This window comes from Erpetoichthys calabaricus, chromosome 8 (assembly GCF_900747795.2).
Source record: "Erpetoichthys calabaricus chromosome 8, fErpCal1.3, whole genome shotgun sequence".
Classification (NCBI taxonomy): Eukaryota; Metazoa; Chordata; class Cladistia; order Polypteriformes; family Polypteridae; genus Erpetoichthys; species Erpetoichthys calabaricus.
The window spans coordinates 69,843,547-69,870,802 of record NC_041401.2 but is presented as its reverse complement, the minus strand read 5'-3'; the positions used below and the strand labels follow the sequence as shown (position 1 = coordinate 69,870,802).

Genomic DNA, 27,256 nt, shown 5'->3' with positions numbered 1-27,256 from the left:
TGTGGGTTTCCTCCGGTGCTCTGGTTTCCTCCCACAGTCCAAAGACATGCAGGTTAGTTCGATTGGCGATTCTAAATTGCCCCTTTGTGTGTACTTGGTGTGTGGTGTGTGTGTCCTGCGGTGGGTTGGTGCCCTGCCCGGGATTGTTTCCTGCCTTGCGCCCTGTGTTGGCTGGGATTGGCTCCAGCAGATCCCCGTGACCCTCTGTTCGGATTCAGTGGGTTGGAACATGAATGGATGGATGTTAATAGCAGCTTTTGAAGAAGCATCAGCAGGATAGATTAGAATGCCACCCTGTCACTGCGGGCACATACTCTCCATACTGTGTCTGTGTGAATTTTCGGTAAGCACTCCAGTTTCCTCCCATATTACTAAAGATGGCCTTGATTACTTAGCGACTCCAGGCTGTTGTTTTATGAGTCGGCGTGCTTGTGGGTATGCAGTGCCAGTGCTAGGTTATTTTTCACCCTAGGCCAAGCTTATTAGTGCGCCAACCGACTGTTCGGTAGCTAACCTGTGTGGCTGGGCACCCCCAGATGATCCGCACCCGTGACGAATGCCTAATTGACCTTAATGGTGGCACCGCCCCTGTGTGTGTAAATGCGTATGGCACGAGATCACCACCCTGTACATGGTTGGTTCCTAATTCAGAGCAAGCACTGATAATAAATTAATAAATGGATGGCAAGTGTATCATTTTCTGTAGCTTTATTGAATATTTTCATGTGGGCCTCTTGGACAGCCATTTGTTACTGCAGTCTAAGTCAGGCAGAGTCTCATTGTGCCGTTGGTGAGGCACTGCCATTGACTACTGGAAGTTGTTTTCTGCCACGATGCAAAGATGTGTGTGGTAGATTTGTTGGTGATGCTAAATTGGCCCTACGTGTGTATATCATTACAAGTTTAATGATGATCAAAGAAACAAATATGATCAGAATCATCGTGTATTATTTTTTTTATATTCATTCTGTGATGAACTTGTTTCCTGCCCTGCCTTGTGTCCCATGCTGCTAGTATATGCTCCAGCCCCTAATATCTTACAATTGCAAAATGCTGTGTCCCAAAATATAATCGCTCTCAGTATTATATTATGTGGAGTGTCTCAGCTTTAAATAAAGACCACTCATAATTTTTGTCTCAGCAGGGCTGCATTGCAAATGTGATGCAAGTTGAGCAAGCGGGTGGCTGTCTGACATTGCTGTAGATGTCCTAACTCTGACGGAGATGTGCATTGTTCGTAGAAGCTAAAGAGTAACAAGTGCCTCCGTTTTTAGTATTACCTTTGACATAAGCTTGCCCTTCCTCAGACCATCTTTTGCAAAAGTTCCATTCTGCCAGCTCATTCTGCTTATGCAAAACATCCCAGCTCAGCAGAACCGCACGGCGTGCGTCTCGTGTCAAATGATCCAGTCTTTGTAATCTGACAGAGGCACATCCCGGTGGTTAATCTTTCACAAGTAAGGCAGACATTCTCTTGCTTAATAATCTTAGCCATTCACTCAGAGAAGCACAAGTCAAAAAGAGCCCGCTGTCATATGTGGGGTCAAAAGACATAAAAATTAAATATAAACTAATCTGAACTGAAAAGTTAAAATTCAATCTAAGCAAGAGTCAGTTAAAAGCATTCGGATATGGAGTAGAATCAGTTTACATTTCAACTGGATTCTTCTGTGTTGGACCTGAAGGAACGTGTTAGGTAAGGATTTCTGAGAAACAGAGGGATTGTCTTTGTGTGTTCTCATTGATTAAGGAACTGATTAACTGGCACAATTGTGATGTGAAAACTTTATCATATCACGAAGTGTACAAAACCCTTGCAGCTTTCGATATTTGTCCTTTTTCCTAATGCTGCTAGCCAACAACAGATACTGTATGCAAGCTTTCAGTTTAAAAGATGCTGCCTGGAAACAGTAGCACTAAATGGTTTAAATCCAGCAAAACATAAACAAGATAACATTCTCCATCCTGCTTAATCAAGGCAACAATACTGGACACAAGCAATCCTAGACTAAGTGCCATCGCAGAGCTTAAAAATACATATGTTTACTCAGAGCTAAGTTGGAATTTAAAAAACGCCTGATAAATAAATTAATCTTTCGTACGTGGGAGGAAAACCTATGCAGACACACAGTGAGTGTGAAATGCCCACAAAGAAAGCAACTAAGACGAGAGCTGAACCAAGTTGTGTCTTGCCATTCAGTGTGCTCAAAGAAGCCTCGACAGACCTGACACATACTTTACCAGCCAGATACATTAGCTGAGCATCACTGAGAAGCATGGAAAACTATCACTGGCTTTTAAGTCTACGTCTCTGTACATACAGGCTGCCATCACATTCATACCCTCAAGACTGCCTGCAAACCTACAGAGGACATCCATACTGTTAATTTTTAATAACGCTCTGAAAAAGATCACGTCTGGGTGGCATGGTGATACAGTAGTTAATACCGCTGTCACATAACTCGAGGAGTCTGGGTGCTGCTCAGATGGAGTCTGAATGTTCTCCCTTTGCCTTTGAGTATTTACTGCAGGCCCCTTTCCCACCCTTACTTTCCTCCTTTATCCAGCAAGTTAGGATAACTGATGTGTCTAAGTTGGTCCAATATGGATGAGTGTGAGTGAGTGCCGAAGGAGCCGAAGCCTTGTCCAAGATTAGGTCATGCCCTGTGTAACAGAAGAAGCAAACTTAAAAACTGATGATGAAGGCACAGCTTTGGGAAGGTCATAACGTTTAGCAAATAAAGCACAGCATTTGGGAGTGAGAACAGGTAGCGGGTTTGGGGAGGTCATAGTGTTGAGTAACAAGGGCAAGAGATGACCTGAAGATATTATAATGACAGGTAAAATGTATGGAGGCAGGCTTGGTGATGTCATAGGCGTGAAGAAGAAGAACACGAAAAGTTTTATAAGTTTATAGGCTTAGTGAATTAAAAAAAAAAAAGAATGGTAGACTTGGGGCAGTGCTGGAGAATAAACGCATACTGTATGCTTGGTTCGCATTGCCAGCAGTAAGTCGAACCCGTTTCCAGTGAGAGTTGGACTCTGCCAGGGCTGCCCTTTGTCACCGATTCTGTTCATAACTTTTATGAAACAGAATTTCTAGGCGCAGCCAGGGCGTTGAGGGGGTCCGGCTTGGTGGACTCAGGATTGGGTCACTGCTTTTTGCTGATGATGTTGTCCTGTTTGCTTCATCAGGCCGTGATCTTCAGCTCTCTCTGGATCGGTTCGCAGCTGAGTGTGAAGCGACTGGGATGGGAATCAGCACCTCCAAATCTGAGACCATGGTCCTCAGCCGGAAAAGGGTGGAGTGCCCTCTCAGGGTTGGGAGCGAGATCCTGCCCCAAGTGGAGGAGTTCAAGTATCTCGGGGTCTTGTTCACGAGTGAGGGAAGAATGGAGCGTGAGATCGACAGGCAGATCGGTGCGGCGTCCGCAGTGATGCGGGCTCTGTATCGGTCTGTCGTGGTGAAAAAGGAGCTGAGCCGTAAGGCAAAGCTCTCAATTTTCCAGTCGATCTATGTTCCTACCCTCACCTATGGTCATGAGCTATGGGTAGTGACCGAAAGAACAAGATCGCGATTACAAGCGGCTGAAATGAGTTTTCTCCTCAGGGTGTCTGGGCTCTCCCTTAAAGATAGGGTGAGAAGCTCAGTCATCCGGGAGGGGCTCAGAGTAGAGCCGCTGCTCCTCCGCATCGAGAGGAGTCAGATGAGGTGGCTCGGGCATCTGATCAGGATGTCTCCTGGACGCCTCCCTGGTGAGGTGTTCCGGGCATGTCCAACCGGGAGGAGGCCCCGGGGAAGACCCAGGACACGCTGGAGGGACTATATCTCCCGGCTGGCCTGGGAACGCCTTGGGATTCCCCCAGAAGAGCTAGAAGAAGTGGCCGGGGAGAGGGAAGTCTGGGCATCTCTGCTCAAGCTGCTGCCCCCGCGAACCGACCTCGGATAAGCGGAAGAGGATGGATGGATGGATGATGATGTTACAGCTGGGCTCTGGAAAAGTTGCCCCCCCACATTTCACTCCAGATACTGTATTATTCTTATTACCTACCTGGATCACTTAAATTTTTTTTTATTATTATTATCTGTATTTTATTTTTTTTATTTTGATTTTATTTTAAATATCGAAATAGCATTCCATAGAACTAGTTACTGGATTTCGCCAAGTTTTTTTCGTCAGCACTGTTACTCCATTTAATGCGTCCGAACCCACCACAACCGTTACGCAGCGTGCGTTTGCTGTTTTTGCCGCCTAACTATCCATGGTGTGCCAAACAGTGCAATATCAATATATACGCTGCCAACACCACGCCCCACGACGTATAATATTATAAAAATTAACAATGACAAAGAGAGTTTCGTCAATAAGAGGCAAAAGGAAATTCGTAGATGATGACAACCACATTAACGTGTTTTTAAAGAGAATGGTAGAAGAACAACATGGAATCTGGGTTTGTAAAAAACGTTCCACCTGCAAAGGGCGTGTTCAATTTTTTGGCAATTTTAACATGCATTTATTAAACCAAAAAGAGATCAAAAATTAGGTGCATTATTTACATTTCTGTAACCTACTCATTATCTACAGGGGGGAAATTGTGGAAGGTGAAATGTGCTGGGGGTGAAATGTGAGGGGCAACTTTTCGATAAACCGTTACAGCCTTGGTGATTGTGATGCTCTGATTATATATTAGCAGGGGAACAATGTAATGGATGAGAGTAACAGCTAAGGGGATTAAAAATGACATGGCAGTCTCAGAGAAATATGTATAGGACACTTAGGAAGATTGAAATATAGATTTATAGAAAACTCAAAGAAGAGGCAGAGGCTACTAGCAAGGCAGCTCACAAAGCACAGATTCTTCATCCTGCCAAGTCAGCCTGTTGTCCTTGATCATCAACCTTGGGACCACCGCCAAAAACGCTTCGCTGTAAGTCACAACTCAACTTCAGTCAAAACAAATGCAATTCTTGCTCCAATACTCTGTCATGCCCTCTTAAAAATGTAATGGCACTGTCCTGGGCTGTGTGGTTCCTCGTAGAACCATTGCTTGACACAGAACCATTTGATCCTGGAAAGAGTTCTTTGGGCTTTGAAACAGTTCCTAATATGTGGACAAAACAGAAAGCTTTAACGTATAGCAGGCTACCTGAGAGGATACTGAAAACCTGGCCTTAGTCTGTGCTATCATATGCCGTAAGAGAAATTTAAAATCAGAAACTCATTGGTATTTCACAAATTTGCTATCATCTGTTCATGGTTGTTTATGGAATGTGACACAGATCTAATGATCTTTCTTTCTGGATCCTTCATGGGGATTGCTGTTTTGGGAACCCCTTCTACGACAGGGGTGGGCAATGGAGGGCCGCAGTGGCTGCAGGTTTCTGGTCCAGCCCAGTTTCTTAGTGAGAAATCAATTATTGCTGATGAAACACTTATTGTCCAAGTGACATTTTTATGCTTCATTTTAGTGGCCTTGCTTGTTAAGGTTCCCCAACCTTAATTGCTTATTTTAGTTTTAAACGGCTGCATTCACTATTTTTAATGGCTCCTTATTTGCAATAAGATGCGGATGACAAAGGAACCAGCAGTTCTCCATCTGACTTGTTCCCATTTAGTGCTGTGTGGATTCATCATGCACTATTTGGTTTAATAAAGCACTTAAGAGAAGAATGTGACAAACTGAAATCATTTAATGATATCATTTTGATGATATCTTTGGAAAGGAAAAAAAAATCTACGATGTAAGAACTTAACATTGCAGACTAACAAGCCACAAAATGGAATTAAGTCTGAGATTGGCAAAGATTGGCTTCTAATGAAAACCTGCAGCCTCTGCGGCCCTCCAGGACCGACGCTGCCCACCCCTGTACTATGACGTAGCTCTTGGAAGCTTTATTTTCAAAGGTGACCTTTCCTTACTCTTCCTAACTGCCAGGCATTTCAGATCCCATCATGCAGGTCGTTTTATGGCTCCTACTTTGTTGAACTCCCTCCTTACATTTGTCAGTGACGTATTCTCGGTGTTGAGGCTAAAATACACTTAAAAAAAAATCTCTGTTTTCGCTTTTCAAATTGGCACATATGCCTGCTATGCCATGCTGTGTATCAGCTCTTGTTTTCAATCTATTCCTGTTTATTTTTTGTGGATTTTCCAACATTCAAAATCCTTATGCTTTACTGAAATCACCGTGTATGTTTTGTAATGTTCTCCAAAATGTGCTACTGTATATAAAATAAAAATTGATTGGTTGACATTGCCATGTAGTGTAGTCATTCAACATTAAGAAAATGATGTCAGGGCACCACTTGCTTCTTGTGCAATTGAATAACATTTGATAAAAGTTTTGGCTTTGAGCCGCCCCCTCTTCTCATTTTCATACATTAACATAATCCGAGAGTTGAGTCGCACATGGCACTGCAGGTGACATCTGCTGTATTTCTAAGGATTTGAGAGCACCCATGCAATATCATCTTGTGTTCAAAACAGCAGTCAGGTGTTAGGTGATAATTACTAAATCACTAATGGAACAGATGAAGACTAGCATCATTCGAACATTTGTGCTTTCTCCAGCAGGAAATTGGTGTTACCAGTCTCAGTATAGCTGCAATGATACGTGCTATGGTGAGTCCCCAATCTTTGCTTAGTTCTCTCTGTTTTCAGGTTTTACTTTTTTGAAAATGAATTTTCTCCATTGAAACAGGGCCTGGAAAATGGAGCCTGGTGAATTCAGGGTGTGCCGGAAAGAAGCAGTCTCCGGTGAATATAGTTACTCATAAAACAGTGTACAGCCCCGGCCTAAAGCCTTTTATATTCGAAGGTTATGATCACACTTTGGATCTTCTTCTGCAAAACACTGGCTATTCAGGTGGGTCATAACTGTAAATGCTATCTTTTTATTCAATCTATGGTTAAATAAATTAATATGATCCTTTTGTAAAAACAAACTTGTACTTCATGTTTAATGTTGTAGTGTGTTCATTTTTGGTTCAGTTAGCTACGTCTATCCATTCCCAAGACCACTCTTTCTGTCTCCAGCAACAATAAGTACAAAATGGGAGCCACTCATGAATGTTGTGCCAGTGCATTTCAAGCACAGCAACCCAATTTAGAATGCCAAATTTAGCTCTTGTGTATGTATACGAGACGTGTGCGGTGTAAAATGACAATTAATGTAATTCTTGTGCAGTACGCCTTACTGAAGAACATGCTGAACACGCTTGCAAAAATGACAGTAAAGTAGAAAACCATGCAGAGTTTAGTATACATCTATTTAAATAACGAGTATTAGAAACAGTGCTACGCACTCCCACTTTGAGCCAAAGGAACTTAAATATAGGTTTGTACTTGGACATGAGTATCAGGAGCAGCACTGGAAAATGTCCTTTTATGTGGTTTATTTGAAGATATTAGGATGCTTGACTTTAAATTTCATTTAGTTTGCAGCGGATAGATTTTTATTGTTACTTTACCTTAATTTAGTCAACAACACAAAACCATAATTGAAATAAATTTACAAATATTTCTTAAAACTAATCATGGATGATTTATGTTAGACGAAATCTCTTGTTATGGCTTGTCACAAACACACTTCTGATGTCCCTCACCCTCTGTTACAGAAGTGAAGTATTTGCTATTTAAGACGGATGTTTGCCATTTCAGATGCATATTTATATTGCCTGACATTTGCCATTTATAATGAACATTTGCCATAACTTTGGCATATTAAACATTAGAACATTAGAACACTCTAGACAAGAACAAGCCATTCAGCCCAACAAAGTTTGCCAGTCCTATCCACTTATTTCTTCAGAAAAAACATCAAGTCGAGTTTTGAAAGTCCCTAACGTCTTACTGTCTACCACACTACTTGGTAGCTTATTCCAAGTGTCTATCGTTCTTTGTGTAAAGAAAAACTTCCTAATGTTTGTGCGAAATTTACCCTTAACAAGTTTCCAACTGTCTCATAAGGTGTATTCTCGATTTTCCGACCGCCCAGTGTGTATTCAAACCTCACATTTTTACTTCCTATGTGTAATACTTTACATTTACTGACATTAAATTTCATCTGTCACAAATCTGCCCAAGCCTGTATGCTATCCAAGTCCTTCTGTAATGATATAACAGATTCCAAAATTATCTGCTAATCCACCTATCTTGGTATCATCTGCAAACTTAACCAGTTTGTTACTTATATTCCTGTCTAAATCATTTATAGATATTAAAAATAGCAGCGGCCCTAGCACTGACCCATGTGGAACACCACTCTTAACATCACCCAGTTCTGATGAGGTTCCTCGCACCATCACCCTCTGCTTCCTGTGTCTGAGCCAATTCTGCACCCATCTAAAAACATCACCCTGAACTCCCACTTCTTTTAATTTGATGTCCAATCTCTCATGTGGCACCTTATCAAATGCTTTCTGAAAGTCCAGATAAATAATATCATATGCTCCACTTTGATCGTATCCTTTTGTTGCCTCCTCATAGAATTCCAGCATGTTAGTAAAACACGACCTTCCTCTTCTGAACCCATGCTGACTGTTCAGTAAAACTCCTGTCCTTGCCAGGTGTTACTCAATCTTATCCTTAATAATTCCTTCCATTAATTGTCCTGTGATGCACGTTAAGCTTACTGACCTATAGTTTCTTGGATCTGCCCTGTCACCCTTTTTATATAATGGGATGATATTTGCCATTTTCCAGTCCTTCGGAATCTTTCCAGTGCGCAGTGACATCCTAAAATATGTGTCAAGGGTTTATATATGTACTCACTAGCCTCCTTAAGAACTTGAGGGTAAATATTATTTGGTCCTGGTGATTTGTTTGATTTCAGCTTATTTAATCTGAGCAGCACTTCTCCCTCTACAATTTCCAAATCCCTTAGTACCTCCTTAGTAGTCCCTGTTACCTCTGGGAGGTTATCCACTTGCTCACTTGTAAACACCTCAGAAAAATGTAAGTTTAGGGCATCCGCTATTTCACTGTCTGTATCTTTTAATTCCCCTTTACTATTTCTGATGCACTTGACCTCCTCCTTGACTATTCTTTTACTACTAAAATACTGAAAGAATCTCTTTGGGTCGTCTTTCACCTTATCTGCTATATTCCTCTCCAACTGTCTTTTAGCCTCCCTGATATCCTTCTTAATGGTTGCCCTCATGTTCTCATACACTCTATGATTCACTTTGCAGTCATTGGTCTTATATGCCTTATAAAGCAGTTTTTTTCCTTTGCAATTTCTTTTTTAAATCTTTATTAATCCACTGTGGAGTTTTTTAAATTTCCTATTAATTCCAAATTTACGTATGTATCTGTCCTGCATTACATGTAAAACATTTTTAAACCTGTTCCACTGCTCCTCGACTGTACCACACTTAAAAGCTTATCCCAGTGTATCCTACTTAGACTTTGTCGCATCTGCTCAAAATTAACCCTACCAAAGTTCAACTTAACAATTTTAGTCTTTGCATCCGCACTCTTACAAAATACTGAGAATTGTATTACATTATGGTCACTTAACCCTAGTGGTTCAATCATCTCTACACCCTCAGTTCTATCTTGATTATTACAAAATACTAAATCATGTATTAAATATTTGCTTTTTTTCACAGAAGAATACTCACACTTTGAGGCAGCACCCCATTCATTAGGTTTGGTGGTTTATAAATTGTGGCAATAGGACTAAGAAGTTTGACTTTGCTAACTGCCTCCACACTCTAGAATTGCTTTCATATCAGGTTTACCATCATTAGCGGCTAATTTCAATTCCTTTCTCAATTTTACACCTCTAAATAAAACATATTATGACAAATGCTGAAATGAAGGACATGACATACTGGAATTTTCTTCGCTTGAAGATCTTATTGAGATCTATCCTGCTCCTGTTATTAGGGCAACAGAAGACATTACCAAAACAAGAAGCCTGCAGGAAAATCGTAGCCTCATTGGCTATCTTTGCCTTCTCCTACTGTTCTTTCTTTCTTTCGTTCTTTCTTTCTTTCTTTCTTTCTTTCTTTCTTTCTTTCTTTCTTTCTTTCTTTCTTTCTTTCTTTCTTTCTTTCTTTCTTTCTCAGTTAGTTTCTGTGTCTTTTCACTCTCCTGTCACTCCTCCTGCAGAGCTAAACATTTTGCTCGTCCAACTGTCAGTTTTATTCATTCACAGACATCAACCATGGGCACTGCATAAATATCCTTGTGTGGCTGGCCCATTACAGTATGAAACCATCAAATCCACTGTAACAGTACTGCATGTAGTAGATCTTCCTCAGACACAGTAGTTGGAAAACATGCCATTTAAAATTTCTAATGAAAGGCTTGTGTTCATCAGACTTCAGTACGGAATCATGGGTTGTAATAAACAGGCTTTCAAACAAAACACAAGTATTCATTCACAGCCCCTTATAGTTAAAACCCATAAATTATTAATTGTTCTTGTTTGTGTTTTAAGGCCATTTGCATGGTGTGGCTGAAGTATGGCTAGCATCTTTTTAGGTATTTGTTAGGTCACTGATGTGATGTAACATTAAGAGCAAGTGCGCTCCTGTGCCCAAATTGCAGTAGTCATAGTTTAGTTTTCTTATCTTGACTGCAGCTATGGAGAACTTTTTTTATCACACCAGAGGCAAACATGAAGTGTATAATCATCAAGTCATGAACTGTGACAGTGTTTGCAGAGTTTTAACATAAGTTTATAATGTGAATTAAATCAATCTTTAGCAATGCATTCAAATTAATTCTGCAGCCCTGCTGTTGTGTTTAATATTTTGTTTTATTTTCCTCTGTGTTTCCTATTCTTCACCAGTTTGAGTAGTATTCGTTTATTATTATTGATGTCATTGTCGTTGTTGCTGGATTATTATTATCTGTGTTGTAGTCTAATTTTTTGCCCCCTGGCCCCTGTGTTTGACAGGTCAGCACTGAAGCAGGTCGCATTATGTGTACATTTACAGTATACTGATTTCTGGAATCTCTTTAAATTTTTAGCCACAATGTCTCTTTAAAGGCTTTTAAGCCTATATAGCAATACATATTGTATGTCAATCAGGTGTATTGTCTCATGCCTAGTAAGGATAAATGGTGGGGTGGTGCTGGAGGGGTGGGTACAAGAGGTAAAAATGTACCTGCCCTTGGGTGGCACTATTTTTTAACGTGCCAGCCCTGGTTTCCAGTACTTTCATCATTTAAAAATGAAATCAATACATATGAGCTATGCAAAAACGGAAGTATTTGAGCCTTTTCGGCAACTGCAGGTGAAGTGGTGACATCCTCACCACCCACAGCCTCTTTACATGTACTCTCCAAACCTTTTAGTTCAAGTCAACTTGCCCTCTACCCTGAAGATTAAAGGCTCGGACTTCTCAACCACCTACAAAGCTGTACAACTCCACCTGCACTGGGGGTCAGAGAAAGAGCCCGGATCAGAACATCTGCTGGATGGCGAGCAGTACTCCATGGAGGTTAGTACAGATTCTTTATAGATTGGTTTGCTTTTTTTGGATCACATCTTTCTGGAAAATCATAACCATAAACCAGGTTACAAGTGGAAGGTGGAATTTAAACAATAAAGGCACTGGGAAACAGTTGGGGCCATTCATGAACTGAATTGAGAATGCGTGGTAAATTCACTGGAATGTCTATTCACTTGGAATTACATGTAGCTGAAGGGAAATGGAATTGTAATTGAATTGGAATGTCAGGAAACAGAATTGAATTCCCTTAAATAAGATAAGATAATCTGACTTGATTTGCTAAATAGTCAATAGTACATTAAATATGAATCACAGAAATCACAAACATATAAAAGAAATATAAGAGCAATGCATGTGGTATACATTATGCTGTTAATTTCACAAATCAAAAAATATGAAATTTGTCTCATTTGTTTGTGTCACTCTGCACATAAATGCAAACTTTTCTTAAATTAAACTAAAATGATGTTTCCCAGAATTCCATGCAAGATGAAGACTCGTGACTGATAAGTATAAAGGAAAGCCAATTAGGCCTCATGTAGAAGGTGTGAGATTGGAGATTTCCTGTGAGTTTGATTGGCATTGGATTGCTTTTCATGGACGACCTTGGATTGTTTTGAGGATCTGATTTGTGTGTGAACTCTGGATTGTTATATTAACACACAAATTTAGAATCCTTATTAATAATAGCTAAGAAATCTAAAATTTCTGGAAAGGACCTTAATGAAGGATCATTTTGGTGAACCATCTCCTACAACTTCAGCTAAGCACAAAACATTGTGGTTCAACTGTTTATGGATCCAACCAAACTTTAAACGACATCTTCAGCATTTATCACTTTGAACTGGTAATCATATTGGCATTAACAGTATATTCAGATACTTATGGCCAGTATCGCTCATCAGTTATCAGCTGTTGATGTACAGTTCTATTTTATCAGTTTACATTTCATCAACTGTTTTTCATACATTATTTGGTATTTGTAAAGCACCATAAATAAAGTTCACATGTGTGTCCCTACATGTAATATGGAATTAATGCAATAAATGGAATTTGGCGGAATTCCACTGAATTAAATTCCACTTCCTGAAACTCCAATTCAATTCCAATTTAGTTTCCTGTAGTTGTTGTTGAATTCTAATTCCAATTCAATTTCCTTATTTGAATTGGAATTGTGGAGTTCATTCCTAACTTGACTCCAACCCTGCTGGGAAATAACTATCGAATTAGAAGTGCCAAGACTCTTTTGTATTTTATATCTGCCACTAAATCAGAACACCAATTAATACCCTTTGTAATTCATTATTTCAGTTCCTCTCTCAGTCTGAGTGCATAATCTCTTAAGGCTGAGATAGAACTTAATGTGCATGGAAGCTCAGATTATAATGTTTTGTCTAATTTAATACTCAATTACATTTTCATGAAAAAAATCTTATTTGACGAATCTTTATACAGTATATTTCTGTGAAGGTCTTAAGGAACTAAACCTTTTTAAAGCTATGTGGGGCCTAATGTAGATGCTCATAATCCTTTGATTCATATTAAATTTTGTGCTAGAGGAATTTAAATGAAGTGAATGCTGATGTATGCAAATCTATTGCTGTGTAACTCAAACATTAGGAACACAAACTCCTTGTCTATTCCTGAGTCCCCTGTGCACCTCTACAGGGTTAGAGTGAGCTGAAGTGCATCCCAGTGTCACGATGTCACCATTGCTAGTGTTGCTGTCTTACAGCTCCAGAGATTCAGTAATGATCAGGTTTCTGTCTGTGAGCAGTTTGCAGTCTCGTTTTGTGAGTTTTCTCCTTCAGCTACTCCAGTTTTCCTTCCACATACCATAGATGTGCATGTTAGGTTATTTGATAAATCTAAATTGACCCTACATGAGCGTGTATGTCCTCTGTAAAGTATTTTTATCTTTCCATGGGTTTTTCTTGATTTTTTGGATAATTCTGTTGGAATGGGCTCCTGTAAACCAGTTGTCATTCTCCCATATCCCAGATACGTGTGTATTAGGTTAATCGGTGACATTAAACTAGCTGCATGGGAGTAAGGGTACCCTCTGCTGTTGCAGAAAGACACAAAACAAGTCAAAAATAGTTGGGGATCAACGCTGTATATTGTAATGTAAAGCCCGAGTACCATGTATATTGACTGAAGGACTGGGTTTATTACCTGAATTTATAGTGGGAGGGCAGGAAGGGTGCATTTGCAAAACAGGAAGTGGAGTGACGTCATCAGTGAGTGCCAGAAGTGAGGTCAGGATCAGAGGCAGATGTGATGTGTTCAGGTGGTTTTCTCCTTGGAGGGTCTGTGGGAAGAGAATAAGAGGCATCAGTACTCACTGGCAACCCTCAATCCGACTTGCAAAATTGACTGCCTCCCAAGCACATGTGTGTGGCACCACGTTAAAGGTGACATTCAGCTCCGAGGTCAAGCACTAGATTTCTGTACTGGATGAATAAGGGTCACTCAAGCCACTTGTTCTGGACCACACTCCATGATACAGAGTCTGTTATGAGGAGAGGAAAATGAGCTCTGGTTAAACTTATGCAGAGAGATCCAAGAGCTTCAAAAATGACCCTAGAGGATTATAAATGATGGGGTGGACATTTTGCAGCTCAGGTCTGGTGCTGCAACTGAAGTCTCATATGCTAAAAGACAAGAGAAATGTCACTCTGGCCTGTAATTTAATATTTTGTTTTCATACAGTTCAGCACATTTGTAGATTGATAACATTTAGGGAAAGTTGTACTCACGTATACTATAATGTCCAGAAAAAAAGAGTTTTAACTAATTTTCTGTACAAGTCACAATTACCAGAAGGAGTTTTTGATTCCGACCTTAAATTACATTTTTTTATAGATTTAAGAGGTAAAAGAAAGTGATAAATAAGTGAATGATTAAAAACAGAACATGTATTGTTATTTGGATCTGATCTAACTACAGTGGTCCCACACCTATAGAATATTATATCCTCCCTGCCAAGTGTATTTACTGTGCCAATGTAGCTGCTTTGAGAGAAATGTGTAAATTTGATTAAAATAGGAATAACTAATCAATTTGTTCTCATTTCAAGTTTAAAATTCTTAACAAATTTTAACCAGCAGAAGACCTTTAGAAGACAAAATATAACTTTCAGTAAAGTGAGTATCCATTTTGTGAAAACCATTAAGCATATATTTTAGATTACTGAGAATTTTGTTTTCTCGTGGAAATCATTAGGGGGTTGTCTTAATAACTAAAATATTATGGGTTATCTGAACTATGGGGGTGGAGTGGTGGGTCTAAGGCTAGTGATCAGAAGGTTGCCAGCTCAAATCCCATAAACGCCAGAAGAGAATCCACACTGTTGGGCCCTTCACCTGTAATTGCTCAGTCCTGGGTATGACGTTATTGTGCATCTAGCCCTGCCAGCAGGTCCTAAAACTTACAGGGAAAACTTGGGGGTTAGTGGCAGGATTGGCACTCCAGCCACTATAAAAAAACTCACACTGTTCCAGGGTGGTGCTGAGGTGTCACCCACTGCACACGGGTTACAATCCAGTGGGTTTGTTGTGTGAAGGGCACGGCAATGCCCTGTAAAATCAATGCACAGTCCCAACATCTCTATCTGAACTATGAGCACTTATCTGTTCTTTCTGTTTTGTACTAATGGTACTTCATTTTAATATACATAGTGATTCTACTAATATGCCACCAGTTTTTTGAACTTCTCATCTTCAGGTTCCCGTTTATTGCCATGTATACACAGCACAGTTAAATTATTTGCATGCTTTCCTCAAACAAGTGACAGTAATGCTACACCAACAACACAATGAATACAACATCACACAGTATATGCAGTGTATATACACTCACCGGCCACTTTATTAGGTACACCTGTTCAACTGCTTGTTAACGCAAATATCTAATCAGCCAATCACATGGCAGCAACTCAATGCATTTAAGTATGTAGACATTGTCAAGATGACCTGCTGAAGTTCAAACTCAGCATCAGAATGGCGATGAAAGGTGATCTGAGTGACTTTGAATCGTAGCTGAACAGGAGTAAGGTGCTTGTCTTGAGGATCAGCAAGGAGGAAATCATGTGGTGGTTTAAGTGGCACCTCACTCACTGAAGCACTTTGAGTAGTGAGAAAAGTGCTATATAAATGGAAAGAATTATTATTATTATCTGTACATGCTAAGGTGTGCCAGTTAGGAAGTGTAAAAAAGTGGTACATGTGTGCTCATGTATGTATAATGTTTGCTTTTGTTTTTCTTGTTAATAATTCCTTATCTGGCTTTTATTTCATACTGTTACCTTTTATTCTATTTAAAGCACATTGGTTAACTTCTGGTTGTTTTAAATGTGTTATATAAATAAATAAAACCTAAACTTAAAATGCAGTTGAAAAGATTGGCATTAAGTGCCATGTCTAATAGCTTTTTGATCAGCACTGATGGCAAAAAGTGTTACAGTAAATCCCAACCTGTAATCTAGAAACTGTACTCTGGTATAGCAGGTTTTTTAAATTTTATTTTATCTAGCTGTGCTAGGATGGTGTGAACTAAAAGCAATGCGTCATCCTCAGTGAACCAGTTGAGGTAACATGCGATTCAAATTATCTGGAATTTTGCATTCAATGTGTCCTGGCGCCAGCCTCAAGTGTTACCTAACAGAATGTAATATTTTCCATTAAAATAAAAAGGACCAATCTCCTGATATACTGTACTGCCACTTAGCTGCAAATATTTTGTCCTCTTATTTTTTAAACCTATTTTTGTGATATAATACATTAAACTATTTGAACTAATATGCACTATAAAGTGTGCGTTAACTTGTTCATTACTAATAAGCAGAACAGGAGCTAGTGTTACTGATCCCTGAATTTTAAAATCACGTATTAAATGAAAGATATTCTGCTTGTTGCAAATTAGAGGAAGTTTTAAGGAGACGGAGCAGGAGATAAAATGGGGTGACGGCATATTGATGGGTCAGAAAGTAGGGGACGGGGAGCTCAGACAACAAAAAAACAAAACATTAAGCAAAAATCAGCGTCAAAAATATCAATGGTAAAATCATAAATGGGAGTTCAAAAAAGCAAAAATGCATGTACAGGCAGGATTTATCTGCAAATTTGGATATGTGAATGTGGCAAAGGGTAACCTTTTAAACTGTTCGGCGAAAGGGTCTTGACCTCAGTAACTCCATCACCATCGACCGTGATAGTGTCCAGAACAAAGAGAGCATGAAATGGCAATGTCCCTAGTAAAAAAAGATGGCGGCAAAACCGTTCAAAATACAATTACTAAATTACTATACGCTGTAGGGAGACACTGATAAAACAGATCTCTGACCCAAAATTCCTTAAAAGAAGCTTCAATTAACATAATTCCATATAAATAGAAAAGAAAAAAAATGATTAAACTGTAACCTCATTGTAGCTGCATTTGTTAAGGATTTCCAGATAATTCAAAATGCTGCCTCCTTTTAATTCAGAAAACTAAATGTTCTTAATACCTACAGTGTCTGCCTAACAGGTGTCTAACTTCAGTGTAAGGCCAATTCTATTGTCACGCAGCGCTAACATTATGAAGATTCCATTATCTTTAACTTATACAGTGTAGACACCAGGGGACATCCAGCTCCCCAAACACCCAACACAAACAGACACAGACACAAGTTAAAAGGCACAAAGAGTCTTTCATTGCGGGAAACTATTTGAATCAAGCGTTTCCCACCACCAACACAGCCATAAGTATAAGCAATAAGCACAATAAAGCCAATCTTTGTCTTGCTTTCTGTCTCTCAGTCACTCTTCCTCTGCCTCCTCCTCTCCTCTTTACAATCTTCCTTCACCTTCCACCCGACTCTGACTTGTCCATGTGAGGCAGGCAGCTCCCTGGGTGTGCTTCCAGTGACATGACACTGCAGTTCCGAAGAACTTCCAGGTAAGGCTGGAGCCCTCTGGAGTAAGGACTCCCAAATCCTGCAATCTCCACCTGGTGGCTCCCACAGGACCTAATAAGGCTGCCCCCCAGGACTACAATATCCATCATGCCTTGTGGGCACTATGCATGGATCTGAGCCTGGGCTCACTGCCATACAAAGCCCTGTGTAAGCTGTGCCCCCTGTCCTTTTATCCCGAGGGCATCCCAACTGGGTAATAATGCAGGCCGTCCATCACACCGGGATTAAACTGAATCTTCCATTATCTGTGTTATGCTACATTATATTCAAATTCAAAACTAAGGGAAATTTACTATTAATATTAAAATTAAAGAATTTGAATTTTACACTCATAACACAAACACAGAAAAAGAAGTCCAGTCAAAACTGTGAGTAGAAGCTAATATCAGAAACACCAAATAAAAAGATACTGTAAATTAAAGACAGTTCTTAGTTAACACAAGACAAAACAAATGTAATTTTTTAAATGGCAGTCTTCTTGAATTTGTATTCTATACATTCATTTAAATGTGCTGTTTACCTTTATATAACATATTTTCTGATTATTTTTAATTTTCCCATCTTTAACTGCATAGCCTACTTGCTTGTAAATTTCTATAACACTCCTTTTTTTCTTCTCTACCGCCTATTTTTATATCAGTCCACATCATTCGCAGTTTCTGTCGTACGTTATAATAAGTGTACGTAATTATAGGTTGTTTGAAAAAAAAAAATGTTTGCTGTTCACATCGGAAGTTGCCTTTCAGTCCACAGACCTCAGACTCTCTGAGAAGGTGCCATGCACTGAAGCTGTTGGCCTTTTGGTTTTTATGTAATTTGTTTTTACACTTTCACTGTCTGTTAGTTAGTTGCTCTCTTTAAAATTTTTATTGAATTTATTTAAAGCATGTAACATTCCATACAATCAAGTCAAATGTAACAAAACCAAATGCAATTCAAAGACAATTCGGCTGTTAGTATATTGACGATACTTGTATTTATCAGGGTACAAAGCAAGGAATACAAAGAGGTACTGCAGGAGTTAATTTCTATTACAGAACAAGCAGATTTGTTTTCATGTATTTGTGTCAGTGTCCAGGTTTTTATAGCTTGTATGTTTGCCTTCCAGTAATAAAACTGAAAATTAGGTGCAGCTAGTTAGTTGCTCATATCCACTAAACATATCAACAGTAGGCAGTTGATGGTGGACACCACAAGCAATGCTTAAATGCAAGGCTGTGATCCCGTTCACTTCCACATTTAAAATCACAGGTTCACTTTCTATAAACGTATCTGTATGGAGTATCTCACTTTGTGCAACTTCAGTTGACAGCCACGTCAATTAGTTTTATTATTCGCAAGCTAACTGGTATGTGTGGGCATATCAGTGTCTCACATCTTTTCAAATAGATTTTCTTTTTACTGATGTTGCAAGTGTACGATGTCACTAGCCAATTGAAATATTTATTTATAACCAAACATAACATTCTCAGTCTCGCGTAATGCAGTTCAGGGTCATGCAGGGTCAGAGCCTATGCCAGTGGGCACAAGACCAGAACCAGGCCTGGACAGGGTACCAGTCTGTCACAGAGCCCACCAGTCTCCCACTTAGCCTGTGTGCACACATTTATAAAACTGTAAAACAATTCTTCTTTTGTGCACGCTCATTTGTTCTAAAAATGTCTGGGTGCCTTTCGCCCATTCACAAATGAAAGTCCATTCTCACCTCACCCCAAGTTTGGAGCTTAAATCTTGCCAATGTCTCGGTGAGATGAGACTCAGTCTTGAGTGTTCCTGAGGTAAGGAGCAACAGATCCAAATATCTACATAACATTCAGTTACTGTGTCTCAGAAGGCTTTCTGTCTTGCCTGAAGAAGGGGCCTGAGTTGCCTCGAAAGTTTCCATATTGTAATCTGTTCAGTTAGCTGATACAAGGTGTCATTTTGCTTGAGTTCTTCTTGTATCCATTCATTAACTACACTATGCTTGATCTGTAGGATTGGGAGTTGCGGCCTACATTGGTTAAAAAGAGTCCTGGGCAGGTGCTACTGAGATTAAAGACAAACTCGGACACACACAACCACAGCCACTCCTCCACTAAAAATTCAAGAAGACATGTAAGCACCAAACAGATGGTGACTGGGGCAGAATCAAAACCTTCGTGCAAGAAACTGTGAAGCAATCATCTTAAACATGACACCTAATGATGGACAAACTATAGCTGTGTGTCTAGCTCAAACTTTTAAAAGCCATAAATTCATAGGAGGCTGCATCACAAGAGATGAGCTTGTAAAGCAAAACAGGGGTTAACTGTTAAACTCCTATGGTGTCTGGTCTCACAAAGCCTTTGGATTTAATTGTTATCCACTGAAAATGCTGGTTTTGCAGTCGTTTGATAATTTTGATTGGGCCGAGACTCCAGTTAAAAAATACAATCTGTTTCTTCATCCACTCACCATTCTGTAATTTATGAAGACAAAAGGATTTGCATTTGGCAAGCAAAAACGTATTTTCAGAATGAATTAAAAATCCAATTTAGGAAAAGCTTTTTTTTGTTGTCTGCTTTCTGACATTTTAAAGCATTTACCAGGATTGTGTATTTAAGTAAGAGAGAGACAAAGAGGTGGGGAGCATGCACTGATACTGTGTGTTGCTGCACCCACCACATGACGAACCACCTCAGGATCCCAAATTAGGGCTCGAGGGGAGCCGTGCAATGGGTGACACCTCAGCGCCACACTAGTTTGAATGGAGTGGAACAGTGTCAGGTTTTTTTACGGTGGCTGCAGTGCCAGTCCTGCCACCAACTCCCAAGTTTTCCCAGTAAGTTGGAGGACCTGCTGGCAGGGCTGGGTGCAGGTTAACGCCATACCCAGGATGGATCAATAGCAGGTTAAGGGCCTCGCTCAAGGAGTGGAATCACTTGCAGGATTTGAACCAGCAACCTTCCGATTGCCAGCGTAGATCCCTAGCCTCTGCGCCACCATTCCACCTAATTTAAGTTAGGTTTATATGAAATAAAAATGAAAGGAAAATGTAACGTCCAATGCGGTGTACAACTGAAAAAAAAATCATAACTGTTACACATTCAGCTCTCCATCATCACGCCTGAGTAATTTATCACTGGATCAGCAGCCTATCCCAGCTGTCATAAAACTATTCTTTTATATACAGCATTTTGTAATGTGGCACAGCATGGCAGGGAAGTGGTTAGTACTGATGGCACACAATTCCAAGAATTGATCTGGGTGGAAATTGTATGTTTTCCCTTAGTCTGCTTCAGGCCTTTCTTCCTATATGTTGCCAACTGAAACACCTCAATTATGTTGTTATTGGAATCACATTACATCATAATTTCAGGCTAATCAGGTTGACATTTGATTGATTTCACTGTCTATGTCTTCACAGATGAAAGTGATGTATGGTTTAAATATTTTTGTCATCGGTGAACACTCAGCGCCTGTACACAGTTAAGGGAACTATACAAAAACCAACTGAATTTTCAGAATCAGAATCAAAAAACTGTATTAACCCTGAGGGAAATTATTTAAGGGTGGCACGATGGCACAGTGGTAGCGCTGTTGCCTCACAGTTGGGAGACCTGGGTTCGCTTCCTGGGTCCTTCCTGCGTGGAGTTTGCATGTTCTCCCCGTGTCTGCGTGAGTTTCCTCCGGGTGCTCCGGTTTCCTCCCACAGTCCAAAGACATGCAGGTTAGGTGCACTGGCAATTCTGAATTGTCCCTAGTGTGTGTTTGTTGTGCCCTGTGTTGGCTGCGTTTGGCTCCAGCAGACCCCCCTGACCCTGTAGTTAGGATATAGCGGGTTGGATAATGGATGGATGTAAATTATTTACATTATTTAATTTTCTTATGGAACAGTTTTGTGAATACAAATTGGCCCAGACTACCCTGTAATGAACGGGTTTCCTTTTTAATTGCTCATTCCTTCGTTGAGCCCAAAGTAAGCTTAGAATTGGAAAAACAGGTTCAGAAAATGTAGGGACAATTCTTGCACTCTTGAGAACTGAAGTGTGTGGATAATGAACTGATCGTGTTCTCATAAACTGTATGTCACCGAGCTGTTATTATAATGTGGGTTGGCATGACAAATAAATGAAACCTCAAAAGTGGACGAATATGATGTACAAACGCTATTTTAGGTCCCTTTTAAGAGGGATTTCTCAGGGAACTGGTCAACAGGTCAGTAATATCTCCGCCAAGTTTCAGCTCCATCATGCCTGCTGTGCTGGAAGCCATTAACCAACCATAAGGCACAGTTCTCAAATGACATGGGTGTACAGGCCAACATAAAAATGCAATTTGCACATTCACCACAATTGACTACCCTCATATTGCAATAAAGGAACCAAGTGATAATGAAGTTGCTTTTGTGAACTGTAAGCAGTGCCGTTCCACTAATGTAGAAGCCATCTGGAATGCCAAGCTGAGACTGACAAATGTCTCGACTTATTGGCATAGGTCATCCCCTCATTCATTTAATTTGAGGCAAAGTAGCTTTGGCAGACAACTTTGTATGTGATGGCTGGCTTGTTGGTAAGGCAATTGGCTGAGCTCTCAGCATTTTATGTGGCCTGCATTATTCATGGTAACTGCAATCATGCCAATACATGTGCCAGGTGATGGCAGCTACCCGCTCAGACGTTGGCACCTTAAAACTTTCCCTGACCCCCAGAACACAGAGAGGTGTTAGAATGCCACCCATGATCTTGAACTCTCAGTCGTGGAGCACAGCATATGGTGGTCCTGCCTCAATGCATCAGGTGGGCGGCTGCTCTACCAGCCAATGAAGTCCCACAGCATTGTGATTGCATATGTATGAGGTTGATTAGCATAGCCCATATATGGTTGTTTCAGGGTGGCAACGAGGCAGTGTTCCCATACAAACATTTACAAGGCGAGTGTGAGTTATAAAGGTTAATTGTGTAGAAATGTGCAAATGGCAGATGTTATACTTCAATATGCATTTTCCTATTTCTTGACACATGCCTACTTTCACACTCGAATCCATGCAAAATTTAATGAATGAGATCCCAGTTAACTGGTTTATCAAACCAGCTTGGAGTGAATGGGCTCTTCTCATTTGTAACGATCCCATTTTTGTAAGCTCATCCTGTTTTTTTAAATTGTACTTTGCCCCTGCGCTGCCTCTGCTCATGAGTACTGCATGTGCTCACTCAACTAAACATAGTTGCAAGGATTAAAAATTAAACACATTGAGCTGTTTGTTTTTATTTTAAGTTGGCAGCATTAAAAAGTAGCAAAGCATGCTGTGCTTACCTGGCCAAAACCTTCTGTTTACAGAGATCAGGGTTTAAAGTTTGACCAATAAAGTAACATTTGTCCTGATGCAGTGAAATCAGATACCCCCAGAGTCTGATCTTGCAAAATGATCTTACTCGGCTTGCTTCAATCCGCACCAAGGACGGGGAAAAAAAGTTAGGTTTTCAGAGAAGCAAGAAATATATCCTGATGGCAAATCTTCATTTTTCTTGCCTCCATAGCTCCATATTGTCCACATGAAGGAAAAATACAAAAGCATAGATGAAGCAAAAAATGATTCGGCTGGCCTTGCTGTGCTTGGATTTTTATATGAGGTAACAGAAATGTTGGTGCAAGGTAGGTATAAAAATCCTGTGGAATTGGCCTTGTGATATCCCATAGACATCCATTCTGCCTGAGCCGTACCTGCACTAAATGATCAGGGCCGTTGCTTAGTAAGAGCCTCAGAATAACAAGGGTGCCAAATAAGATGTGATTCTGTCTATACATTTACATTTATTTGCTTAGCAGACGCTTTTATCCAAAGTGACTTACACAAGTCTGTATTGCTGATCTGTAATTTATGTACTGCAATGAAACCTTTAAAGTCAATAATACAGTTCAAAAAGTCAACAAAATTGAAAAGAAAAAGCTATTCAGTCTCAACCCTCTTCACAAAGAGCACTGTAGTGCCAAGTGGAGGCTGACGTTGGGCGGCTATGACCTCTCCCGGGTTTTGGGGACTGGGTTCTGGGGCACTCTCTACCATCACAGTCATTAGATGATAGGGGGACTAACTGAAACATTTTGAGACTAAACCTGTTATTCTGCCTCTGAAGCTTTCTCAGAGTTAGGGACCTTTTTCTTCAGAGTGCTTACTTTCACTCTGAACACATCTTGGAGTTCCTGCATGTTTTTTCATACAATGAAAATCTGCTTCTTTTCTACTGTACTTTTGAAATGCTTCCACCAGATGAATGCCACTGTCCTGCTTATTGTCTTATTTCTATGTTTCAAAAGTCTCTATTACTTTTTCTGAAATGTATTCCAAAATTAATCGTACACCTTTATTATACAGTGGAAGAAACATTACTTACAGCCACCATTTCAGTATAGGGGTTAAGCCATTTTCTGCAGGAACTACATGTACCAAAGATACTGTATTAAACAAGAGTGGAGACCATTGATGCTATCAACTAAAGATGTCCCAAGGAATAAACCAAAATTAGTCCTACCAGTGATGCACAGTCACAAGGCCTTGGCCATGACTTCTCACCACCACAAAGACACCATTGCTCTATGGCTTTTCAGTCAGTCTTCATAGATAAGAGGCCAGTGAGTAAGAGGACATAAACTCAACAGACGATACAAGTGACTCCTCTGTCAGCTTTCGTTTCTTTTCATTTCAGGAATCACAAATTGAGAATGCCAACTATAAAGACTTTGTCAAAGCGTTGGGCATCATCCAGAAGTATGGTGAGTAGAGAGCAATCACTGCTGAATATGAAGGTCAAAGGGGGGTGGAATAAGAGTCTTGGATGAAGACAATTTCAAATCACAGGATCGAACGCATTTCTCAGTTACATAACTGAATAGGAGACCTTGCTTTTTACTTTCTTGTGTACGAAGTATAGGAAAAGTATTGTAATCGTCCAATGATTCGATGTCAAGATTTTAATAATCTCGACGTTTTAGACCTCCCCGAGTCCGAAAATACCGTTTTTGGAATTGTGTGTGTGTGTGTGTGTGTTAACACGATAACCTGAGTACACTTTCACTTGGATCAACCAAATTTTGTATACAAGTATTAGGTACAAAACGTAGATTTCTGTCAACTGTTGGGCTATTTCAATTAACCAGTTATTCAACTTTACTTTTATAATAATTGTTCAATATATTATTAATTTGATTTGATTTGTTGTTGATGGTTTAATGTAGATAATATAAAAATATAATCGTCTTGCAGTTTACTCCTTCAAATATCTATCCCCATATCTGAGTATAAAAGAAAGTCGAGGGGAGACCACTCACGATTTTTTTTTTTACAAGAAATGATACAGTAGTTATCTCAATACCTTAATAATGCAACAAGCAACATACCATATATACTCGCGTTTAAGTTCTCCGGCGGATAAGTCGAGGCTTGATTTAACCATATAATTTCTGGTATTTTATAATGTCGGTTGTAAAAGTCGAATGCGGAAAAGTCACGCTATTGGTGTAAGGGACTATGATATGCTAACGCCCACCTGAGAGAGTAACCACAGAGCACACTGACTTCTTTTTCTATGTATTGTGCCTTTATGACCACACAGTAATACCTGAATTATTCTGAAGAAACGTTTGCACCGTTTTGTGTGTCTCACACCATCATACACCTTTACCGTAAGAGCATCTCTTATCTACGATGGAGCGTTCGATCAGAAGAAAATATGAAGCTGGTTTTAAATTAAAAGTTGTTGAAGTGGCGAAAGAAATTGGTAACTGAGCTGCTGCAACAAAATTTGATGTGTCTGAGAAACTGGTGTGAGATTGGAGGAAGCAAGAAGATGTTTAAAAAAATAAATAAAATTAAGTGTTGTATTTTTCAACGGGCATATAAGTCGGGTCTAATTTTATGATCGATTTTTTGGCTTTCAAGACCAGACTTATACGTGAGTATATACGGTACTTGAATTTCCTTTTTATTTTCAGTCTTACTGCCATTTGGCACTAAAAGTGACCAAGTTGTTCCACAGCTGCACTGAATGTTTTATTCCTTAAGTGGTTCTTCTTTGTGTTATTTATTTCAGGCCAAAATACTACAGTTAGAAATGTACAACTGAGTCACCTCCTTTTGAACCCGGACGAGATGCTTTCATACTACCGCTACAATGGGTCTCTGACCACCCCGGACTGCAGTGAGGCTGTCACCTGGACTGTCTTCACCAAACCAATTGGTCTCAGCAGCACACAAGTATGGATGTCACTTCAACTGTAAATCTTAAATTCTCATGAGCTTTTCCTTTTAAATGTAAAATAAAGAAAAGCGTTGCTGAAACTGTGCTGGGATGATAAGAATGAATTTCAAAGTCTGCTCCTGTTTGCAGACATTTTCACTAATTGAAATGCAGTTAGAATGTCTGCTGTTCAGCAGTGTTTATCTATGGTCTCCCTCACAGCTCCAGCAGACAGGGTTCAAATCCCAATCTGGTTGCTGTCTGTGTTAAGTTTCCTGTCCCCCCCACCCCACCATGGATGATCACAAAAATGTATAAAGTAGGTTGATTGGTGGCTCTGACATGGCCCAGTATGAGCAAGTGAGGGATTGTTAGTATGGCCTAAGATGGACTGGGAGGTTCTTGTCTCATCTCACATGCTACTGGGAATATCCACCACAAACGTGGCACAGATCTACTGCTCTTTTATTAACATTTACATACGCATCAAACTAATTCACGTTAACCCTTTGTTTTTGGGCAGCTTACGGCATTCACTGGGAACCTGTTGTCTGAGTCAGGAAAAGTAATGCAGGGGAACTTCCGGCCTGTCCAGAAGTTGTATGGGCGAACAGTGTACCAATCAAACAGTCGCACTTTGTTCACGGATTTTACAACTCTAAGTGTCACTGTTGCTCTTGGATTCTTGACCTGGCCTTACTAACTAGGAGAACACACAAGTAGAAGCAAACCAAAGAAAGCTGCAAAACAAAGAAGGCATCACCAAAGTGGGACATTGTTAAATCAGCCATCTGAAGACAGCTAGTCTCAAGATACATGTGAATCTCTCCTTCCTTGTACAAGTAGTATGTACAGTATGTTGAATGTATCTGCATGAGCAGTGGAGCCTCCTGACATTTTGTTTGTATGCTTTGGCCTAGTATGGATTGTCTGGCTCACAAGAAAAGAATCGGGCCGAGAGTTGTGGTGTAGACTCATTTGCACTAGTGAGTGTGGCCCGGTGGCTAAGGCTTTAGGCACAAAGTTGCTGATTCAATTCCTTGTTGTATAATTCTAACCAAGTAATTTAACTAGATGTTTCAAATTTCTAAAGAATGTATAAATGTAAAATACTATAATAAATGTGTGCTTTAGAAAGGTGCTAAATAAAATAAAAGCTTGTTTTTATAATTATGGCCTTTTCTTTTTTATATTAGATTAATATTATGGACCAAGGGATGAGCAGCCATGTGGCCTATCAACTATACATTTCGGCCCAATTAGGGTTATGTCAGGAAGGGCATCCGGTGTAAAATTTTGCCAAATCAATATGTGGACAACAATTCAATCTGCTATGGCAACCCCTAACGGGAGTAGCCGAATGGAGAAGAAGATGATTTACCATTACTGTGTTATATTTCTAACCAAGGTAGCACAACTGCTGCACAGATCCCATCATGGGTTTGAATCTGACGCCCAGTCATTGCCCATGGAGAGTCTGCATTTTTATCCTGTGTCCGTGTCGATTTTTCTCTGGGTACTCTATTTTTAATTCCACATAACTAAAGACGTGCTGGTGATGTTAACCGGTGTCTCTCCTAAATTGGTCCGGTGTGAGTGGGCACTGAAATGGACTGGTGCCCTGACCACAG

General features: G+C 39.9%; 1 protein-coding gene across 1 annotated transcript in view; it reads left to right on the top strand.

Annotated features, from left to right (window-relative positions):
• LOC114655622 (carbonic anhydrase 4-like) overlaps window positions 1-26,795 on the top strand; it is a 29,609-nt gene extending 2,814 nt beyond the window's left edge. Inside the window, exons 2-8 of the mRNA XM_028806746.2 lie at window positions 6,574-6,624; window positions 6,704-6,868; window positions 11,314-11,459; window positions 22,929-23,021; window positions 24,096-24,162; window positions 25,479-25,642; window positions 26,149-26,795. Coding sequence (XP_028662579.1) covers window positions 6,574-6,624; window positions 6,704-6,868; window positions 11,314-11,459; window positions 22,929-23,021; window positions 24,096-24,162; window positions 25,479-25,642; window positions 26,149-26,328 — 866 coding nt within the window. The 3' untranslated portion in view covers window positions 26,329-26,795. The remainder of the gene's footprint in view (window positions 1-6,573; window positions 6,625-6,703; window positions 6,869-11,313; window positions 11,460-22,928; window positions 23,022-24,095; window positions 24,163-25,478; window positions 25,643-26,148) is intronic.
• Window positions 26,796-27,256: the final 461 nt, after the last annotated feature.